The sequence below is a fragment of the Harpegnathos saltator genome, unplaced genomic scaffold (assembly GCF_003227715.2).
Source record: "Harpegnathos saltator strain DR-91 unplaced genomic scaffold, Hsal_v8.6 scaffold556, whole genome shotgun sequence".
Taxonomy (NCBI): domain Eukaryota; kingdom Metazoa; phylum Arthropoda; class Insecta; order Hymenoptera; family Formicidae; genus Harpegnathos; species Harpegnathos saltator.
This window is the reverse complement of record NW_020230378.1, coordinates 454,356-463,445: the sequence shown is the minus strand read 5'-3', so window position 1 is coordinate 463,445 and position 9,090 is coordinate 454,356. Positions and strand designations below refer to the sequence as shown.

Here is a 9,090-nt window from a genome sequence, read left to right as displayed (position 1 = left end):
GAGTCATTTTTTCGAGATGGAATTCGAAAATTGCCTGAGAAATGGGAGAAAGTAGTAGCCAGCGATGGAAAATACTTTAATTGATCTGTTCATTCATTTTGTTTTGAAATAAATACATCTTTTAACACAAAAAACGGACCGAACTAATTTGTACTCCCAATATTATTACCTTTAATAGTATTTGTTGCTGCTGATTCGTTAATAATTAGCTCTTTATGCCTTACCGTATCATCTAAACAAAAATATTCATGTTCTTAATGAGCACTAAAACTGAGGTTTTACAAATATTAATGACACGTAACATTAAAGTATACAATGTTACATGTATTGCTTAATTTACTAACCACTTGTCTCAGAAATAGAAATAACAGATTGTTGTGGATTGTTTTGTATTTCATATCCTATATAAATAAAGATCTAATTAATGTTTGAGGTTTTAATATAAAAATGTACAAAAATGTACAAAAATATATTAATATTATACTCACGTGTTTCATCTGTTGCAAGATTATTTGTAATCTCATTACATTCTAAATGCAATGTAGGAACACCTTTCTTTAAAAGTTTTCTTTTTATTCCTAGTGTATCTATAAAATCAGTAGACGAAAAATGTAAATTACAAATTCTACTTGCAGTCGATGGTAGTTGGTCCAATCCAAATGCAGGAATCCATTGCTATAAGAGTTCTGATCATTTTTCGGAAATCTAAAATATTGTTGCGCTCTCTCTCGCACTCGCGCTTGCACTCAGGTAAATGAAGACACTCGCGTAAAAATAACAAGCTTTACTATTTACAACGCAGTTCACTCAAGCTTTAAACAAGAATAATTCTCTGATCTACAATCCTCGCGTCTGTCTACGATGACAACTTGCCGAAGACTCTCTGTCAGCTGTTGTTGTTTTCTTCTTATTGATTTTCCGTCGTCCAGACAATCTTCGTTCAGTTGTCAAAATCAGCATCAGATGCCTAAGGCTCACGGACAACGAACGCTGCCACAAATCTTGTGGCTCGGACACAACAATATTATATTCATAAAGTTATTGATAAAGCATTGTATTAATTGCAAAAACAATATTTAGTACTTACAAAAAGAAGTTTAAGCTACATTCTTTACTATAAACATTATTACAATTTTTCACAACACGTATTGTCATGTTGACTATATATTTGACTATCCAAAGCTTTTGTATAATTTTTGGGCTACAATTTTATAAAATAATCCAGATAGCCAAACCTGAGCGAACAAATTCCGCGCAAGAGTTGACATCAAGTGTTGATGGCAAATAGGCAACAAATTTGCAACAAACTTTATATTATCAAATTCTGCTGGCAAACTGCACCAAATGTCCAACAAGGCTTGGTGCGGAGCAACTTGCAATAAATTTGCAGCAAAAACCACGCAAGGTTTGCAGCGCATAATTTAGCATCAAATAGGCACCAAACACTGAGCAACACTTGCACACAAGACACGAGAGCAAATTGGCAGCAAATCCGCAGCAAGCCTTGCACTCAATCAGCTGATCGAGATGGTTGCGACGTGTGTTGGATTTTAAATGGTTCCTAACCTGTATATTGATAAATTTTAATTGCAATTTTGCATTTAAAAAGGGAAAGGTGTATATAGAAATAAATATTTGACAAAACAGACTGTATAATTTATTATACAAACATATTGTGACGTGGCAGCCGGGAAGGCGCCCGTCCCAGGGCGAACCCTCGGTCCTTACGCGAGAATTGCGGGGGGGGAGTCGCATTGCGCCCCGTATTAATTAGTGTTAGTAATAGAAGCGCGCAGGTGGAACGGTCCCGCGTCCCCGAGCTCTGTGCCCCTGGACCTCCTGTGCCGCCCAACGAGACCAGAGGAACCAGAGGACGACACCCATCGACCGGACCGCCACCTCAGGTGAATGCACCACCTTTTATATGTTACCAATTCCCGTATCGCCGTAAAAGATTCTCGCTGCCGTTCCCGTGTCCACAGGCCCGCAGGAATATCCAGCGAATCTGTCATCGCTCCCGTTCTCGGAGTGTGATCACCGGCTAGACAAGCCGGCCTAGGCGAGGAGAGCACGGGAGCAGGAGGGAGCACGCGCCAAAGTGAGACCGAGCACCCGTCTCGCGGATCGAAAACAAAGATCCGCGGAAGGATTCCCGTATTTGGAGATTTAACGAGGAACGGGGAAAGGCGGGTAGCGCGAGACAACACAAAAGAACAAGAAAACATGTCTGTAGAAGGAGATAAAAAGAGCGGACTACCATTGTCGCTCTCTCTAATATCGCCGGTCTGCTTCCGAGCATTGCGGAGTTATATCGCCTACCGTTACTAAGAAGAGTATCGCTTTGAAGTTAGCGAGTGTAGAAGTTTTGGTGTTCCCCTCGCCCTAGAAGGGACCGTCGGTGCCAGCATTACGCCAGAGCGAGCGAAAGAAGGAGGAAAGCGAAGGACCACGCCGCCGGGAGGTTCCCGAATCTGTAAGACCTTCCACCTGCTTTATTGTTTCGGTGTCGCAAACGTACTGAGTCTCGTTATAGTTATCGGCGTAGAGCAAATCTCGAATTCGCGAGAGCAAAGCGGAGTGTACCGTATCGAGGGGTCGGACCGTTCCGATTCCCGAAATAATAAAGATTGAGACAGTCGAAACGCGCCTAGTTATTCTTGTGTTTTTCCGGTCGCTTCCCGAATTCCCGATCGAACCCTCCCGTCTACCGACTTAAAATACCGAGGAGCTACCGGTCCCGTCGACTTCGCGTATCTCGGCCCTTTGGTGGTGTGTCGCTTCGCGTTGGTGAACGGTGCAGCCCGCTGCACCTGGCGCCCAACCACTTTCGTGAGAGTGTGAACGGCCGAGACGCGCGGACCGACGGCAGTTTGCCGACGGCGAACGAAAATCGTGTCGCAATATATACATATAAGATCACGATATTCGTAATTATCGCTACTTACATGTAAACGAAAGGTGAGAAATGAAAGTATATGCGGTGGGACATTAATTTGTGCATTCGTTGCAACTGATGATTCATCTCGTCCATCTCTTTCTGAAGACTGCAAAGTGGAAGTGGTATTTTAAAAGGATATCTCACGTATCATTTCCACACTTGGGTGAAAAGGTAAATATCTATAATTATGTTTTATATTGTAGATACTGTCAAAGCATTTCTTGAGAAGAACAAAGTAGGAAAATATAATGAAGAAGATATGAAAAAAAAATGTAGAAACGAAGAAAAAAAGAAAAAGGAGAGAAAAAACGTGAGGAGGCAGAAGAATGTTTAGTCAGTCTATGTAAAATTGGAGATCGCTATAAGGTATCTGTTCCAAATCAACGAAAGCGAAGACCTATAGTTTTATATGTTGGTCAGCAGAAAATTATTATTTATAAAATAATCTTATACCAATAAAATTCATCTTTGTTTGAATCATGTATCCTGATTCTATATAAATATTTTATAACTATAGGTAAAATTGAATTTAACCCTTAGCGCTCCGTTGGCTCCGCTGTGGAGACATCCATCATTTATTTCGTAATTCCGGTGGCTCCGCTGTGGAGACATTCTAGTATTAACATCAATACCTCCAGCTACTTTTTGAAATTACAAGCACTTGTAATATTTTCCGTTTAAAGTAAAATTTCTCTTTCCCAGACGCTCCACTGCAAAAGTGCTGCCGGAGTTGCCAAAGTAGGCAGTGATAAGAAAACGCGCAGAGTGCAAAGGGTTAAAGATAACTGGTGGACTGGTGTTAAGTACAATGAAACTCTTGGCAAAAGTGATGGAAGGTACAAGCATATATTTAATACTTCCTTATACTATACTAATACATATCTCTTTCTTACTTAAGGGGCTTACCTAGTGTGACGGTTTGAAAAAAATCGAATTTTTTTTTGCATTTTTTGACAATTTAACATCTGTAGAATAATATCCTGAAGTGTTATGGCCGTATCTGAAATATTTTAGAAACGGCAGGTATGAAACGACAGCGTAGCTGGTCGGGAACAATAAACTCGATTCTCGCCGGCGCACAGTGGGTCAAATGGGTCTTTTCGTGGACAAAAATCGCTAGACGGCGTAATTCTTAATCGATTTCCATGCTTTTTTTTTAATTTACTCGCGATGAATTGCTCTACAATCGTATCGAGCCCGATTTTTAAATTAGGCCCTCTATTCAAAATGGCGAACGCGCAAATTTGTTAAATGTACAAAACCTGTAAAATATCGAAGATTTTTGGATCGGACAAAGTTTATACGGGCTTTTAAGGCCTCTGAGATATATATGTAAGATCGAAATTCTCAGTTTTTGCCAGTGGAGAGAATCTGCAGTGGGCCGATATATTTTATACCTGCCTAATATCCCCACATTATCAATGTATTCTACCAATGAGTTTGCGTATATGTATTGTATATATATATATATATATATATATATTAGGTGTAGTAAAAATAAATCCATTATTTTTGCATGAAATTGAAGGCTTTAATTACCATAGTTAGAATGATCCGATTTAAGTCAAAAATGCGCCGTTTTGTTCGATAACTTGTTGCCATTTTGAAGGTAATTTCATTATACCTCTCTCATAGAAGCCCTCGTCCCTATTGGCAAAAAATTGAGTCGATTTTCAGTCGATTTTCACAAGCCTCTCTTGAAGCGAATTTTTCACCAGCAAAATTGTTCGCCATGGACAGGAACAGATGGTAATCACTTGGTGCTAGGTCCGGACTATAAGGTGGATGCATAAGAACCTCCCAACCAAGCTCCGATCGATATGTATGGCCTGGCGTTGTCCTGATGGAACACAATTCCTCTCCTATTGGCCAAAGCTGGCCGCTTCTGAGCGATTGCTTCCTTCAGACGGTCCAATTGTTGACAGTACAGTTCCGAGTTAAGAGTTTTGCCGTAGGGGAGCAGCTCATAGTAGATAATTCCCTGCCAATCCCACCAAACATACAGCAAAACCTTCCTGGCCGTCAATCCTGGCTTGGCCACCGTTTCCGCCGGCTCACCGCGATTCGACCACGACCGTTTTCGCTTGACGTTGTCGTAAGTGATCCACTTTTCATCACCAGTGACCAACCGCTTCAGAAATGGGTCGATTTTGTTGCGATTCAGCAGCGATTCGCAGATGGAAATTCGGTCCATGAGGTTTTTTTGCGTTAACTCGTGTGGCACCCCCCACACCAACAGGGGAACACATATATCGAGCTTCTTTTTGTATCCAGCCTTATTCAAATGGTTCCAAACGGTGTTTTGTGCAATCTTTAGCTCTTGGGCAATCGAAACAGTGCTTACATGACGGTCGGACTCGACAATGTCCATGATTTTATCGATATTTTCGACAATTGGCCTTCCAGTGCGTGGTGCATCTTTGACATCGAAATTACCGGAACGAAATCGACGAAACCAAAATTGCGCGTGATTGGCTGTTACAGTATCAGGACCATAAACACTATTTACATTTTCAGCCGCCTGGCTTGCGTTTTCGCCTTTATCGAAGAAAAACTGTAAAATATAGCGTACTTTCTCTTTGCTAGTGTCCATTTTTGATGCGCGCTCAAACAAAACTGAGTCAACTAATCACAAAACTGTCAGAAAAGTTTTTTTAGTACGAAATCTCATCTTTCTAACGCCATCTAGTGGAACCCGATCGGACTTATACAACGCGAGATACAGATAACTAAAGCCATCTATTGGAAAAATAATGGATTTCTTTTTACTACACCTGATATATATATATATATGTAACATATATTGCTGGATTATTTATGAATTCTATAGTTTAACGTAAAATCCTGATATAGGTGACAGCGTATCAAGTCAGTACTCAGATGAAAATAATGGATTAAAGTCAATCGTGTGAACTGGCTGTATTAATAATGTAATACTTATCTCCTCTTATTCTGACGATTTCATCATGTGCTAAAATCTTAGTATATTTTTGTCTTTTTTGTAATTAAATAATATTTTGGAGTATTATTTTTTATAATTTTGTATTATTTTTCATTGGCTACTTCTTGGGAGAAGCGCAAGAAGCAAGCAATAAGATTTTTAGAAAAATCGTGCCCAACATAGCAGAATGCAATCACGACGAACTATTAATGGAGATATTATGCAGTATCTTTTAATATCACCAGATCTGGTAATTAGTAGTCTAAGGATAACATCCAAAAAAAAGAAATATTTATCTGCAGAAGCTAAAGAGTTATTACTTAATTGAAACAAAACAGCTTTATACGTAAAATGACAATTTTGTACATTTTGATAAAATGTTACAATAAATATAAGTAAGATATGTTATAAATATATTACAATATAAGTTTGTTAAGATACATTATAGATATATATGTTATGTTATAGACATGTTGTGTTATAGATGAGTTGTGTTATTATAGTGTTATGTATTATAATACAATATAAGTGTTTTGTATTATAGATGTGTTATAAATATATCATAGATGTTATAGATGTTTAAATATATAACAAAGTATATACAAAGTGTTCAAACAGAAAAACATAGTAAAATATAAAAACCACAATAAAATACAAAAAGTATGAAAAATAATATAAAATTATAAAAAATAATATTGTAAAATATTATTTAATTACAAAAAAGACAAAAATATACTAAACATTTTAGCACATGACGAAATCGTCAGAATAAAAGGAGACAAGTATTACCATCATTAATACAGCCAGTTCACACGATTGATTTTAATCCGTTATTTTCATCTGAGTACTGACTTGATATGCTGTTATCCTATATCAGGATTTTACGTTAAACTATGGAATTCATGAATAATCCTGCAATATATGTTACATATATATATATATATGCAATACATATACGCAAACTCATTGGTAGAATACATTGATAATGTGGGGATATTAGGCAGGTATAAAATATATCGGCCCACTGCAGATTCTCTCCACTGGCAAAAACTGAGAATTTCGATCTTACATATATATCTCAGAGGCCTTAAAAGCCCGTATAAACTTTGTCCGATCCAAAAATCTTCGATATTTTACAGGTTTTGTACATTTAACAAATTTGCGCGTTCGCCATTTTGAATAGAGGGCCTAATTTAAAAATCGGGCTCGATACGATTGTAGAGCAATTCATCGCGAGTAAATTAAAAAAAAAGCATGGAAATCGATTAAGAATTACGCCGTCTAGCGATTTTTGTCCACGAAATGACCCATTTGACCCACTGTGCGGCGAGGCAGGACGCCGGGCAGTTGCGGTAGTTCTTAGGCTCTGACGTAATCGTTTATACTTCAAAGATAGAAAAGAGAGCCTGGTAGTTCCAAGGACTCACAACAATCCCTTTATGTTTGTACGAAAGCGTTATTGCCAGCTCAAAAGGTTTCGAAGCCGCTCAACGCAGGTATACGTAAGCGGCCCGTTTAGTTCATTTTTAGCCACTGTGCAGAGCACGTCGCAGCGCGAATTTCATTGAAAATGAGTGGGAAAAGTCAACCTAGTGTTCAAAAAGGCACACATGATACTCCAGCGCGTAGAAGTACCAATAAGAAAAGAAAGTTCCAGGAAAATCGACACACGCTGGAGCAGTCGACCGAGTACACCAGTACGACATGACGAAATTTAAACATGACTATCTCCCTCTGGACCTACAGATTCAAGAAGTTCTAGAGCCAATTTATAGTGATTTAAGTAGGCCTGAATTATTAAACAGGTGCAAGGGTAGTAATACACAAAATAATAACGAAAGTTATAATGGTTTGTTGTGGCACTTTGTTCCTAAACACCTTCACAGTGGTTTAAAAACAATAGAACTGGCCAATTTCTTTGTTGTTGCAATTTTTAATGAAGGTTTCCAAGCTATTTTGAAAGCATTTGAAACAATGGGAGTGATTATTGGGCCCTCTGCCAAAGATTATGCAGAAAAACGAGACATGAAGGTAGCAGAAAAACGGCACCGCGAGGCTTCAAAGGAGGCTCGGACAGCTCTCAGGACAGCTGCAGCGACCCAGCAACAATTTTTCGAACAAGAGGAAGGCGAGTTATATGGGCCTGGAATAGCTGAATAGCTGTAAGTATGATAAATTTTCTTTTATAACAAAAATATCAATAGTTAAAACTTGAAACGCGTTTTTCTCGAAACAACGTTTTCGAAATTTGCTACAGTCATAACTCACGAACAAATTAATGAATCAACTTCAAATTTGATAGGCATACTCAGTACATGTTTTGTCATACAGTAAACTAGGATTTTTTCAATCCGTCAACAAATGTCAATTTGCCACGCAAAAAACGGGCACTTTTTTTTGCTAAATTCGAACTTTTTCTTTTACAACACCGTAATTGTTTTAATTTTCAATATTTTTTCATAATCCTAGTTCACTGTATAGGAAAACTTATCTAGTTTAACGCCTTTTTTGTCTTTTTTTATTTCAGGCACTCTGACGTCACTTATCGCTGCAGCAGTTAGGCTACTTTTTTTTTTACCTCCGAGAAATTACTAATATTTCCAATACATGTCAATATTTTTTCGTAATAAAATTTTTATAACTTCTTCAAATGTTACTTAATATAGCCTCAAACTTTTAAAATATATGGTAGAATAGTTTTTTTTTTAAATCCTTAAAAATCGCCCTCATTTTCATGTGGTCACACTAGGTAAGCCCCTTAATTTAATTTGTGCTTATTATATGTTTTCATTAGGCCGGGTCTACAATAGGTGTAATAAGCTTTTAGCTATTTGGTCTAAGCTTTACCAATCGTTTCCCATTTCATTTCCTTTATGTTGTGATTTTTATAATATTTATTATCTTTTGCATACAAACAGGGATTTGCTTGTATAATTGTTATTAAAACTTCGTCGTCACCCAAGTAGAACAAAAAATCATGATGACATCAAAGTGACAAGAAAATGACTGAATCATGATGAAAAAAAGAGTTTTCCTCATCATTTTGATGTCATCGTGATTTTCTGTTCTACCTGGGCAGTGTCAGCAACATATTCTTCGTTATCGGACATTTTGCCAAACCAGATCGAAACGTGCGTGAAAACGTATACATGTGCCTAAATAACTTTTCTTATTGGCTTATCTTATTTATTACTGAGAGAAATCGGCCTTA

General features: G+C 37.8%; 1 protein-coding gene across 1 annotated transcript; it reads left to right on the top strand.

The window, feature by feature from the left end:
* The first annotated feature begins 7,224 nt into the window (after positions 1-7,224).
* LOC112589598 (uncharacterized) lies at positions 7,225-8,576 on the top strand. The gene is made up of 2 exons (XM_025303562.1): positions 7,225-8,041; positions 8,407-8,576. The coding sequence occupies exon 1, from the start codon at positions 7,584-7,586 to the stop codon at positions 8,037-8,039; it is 456 nt and encodes a 151-aa protein (XP_025159347.1). The 5' UTR covers positions 7,225-7,583; the 3' UTR covers positions 8,040-8,041; positions 8,407-8,576.
* Positions 8,577-9,090: the final 514 nt, after the last annotated feature.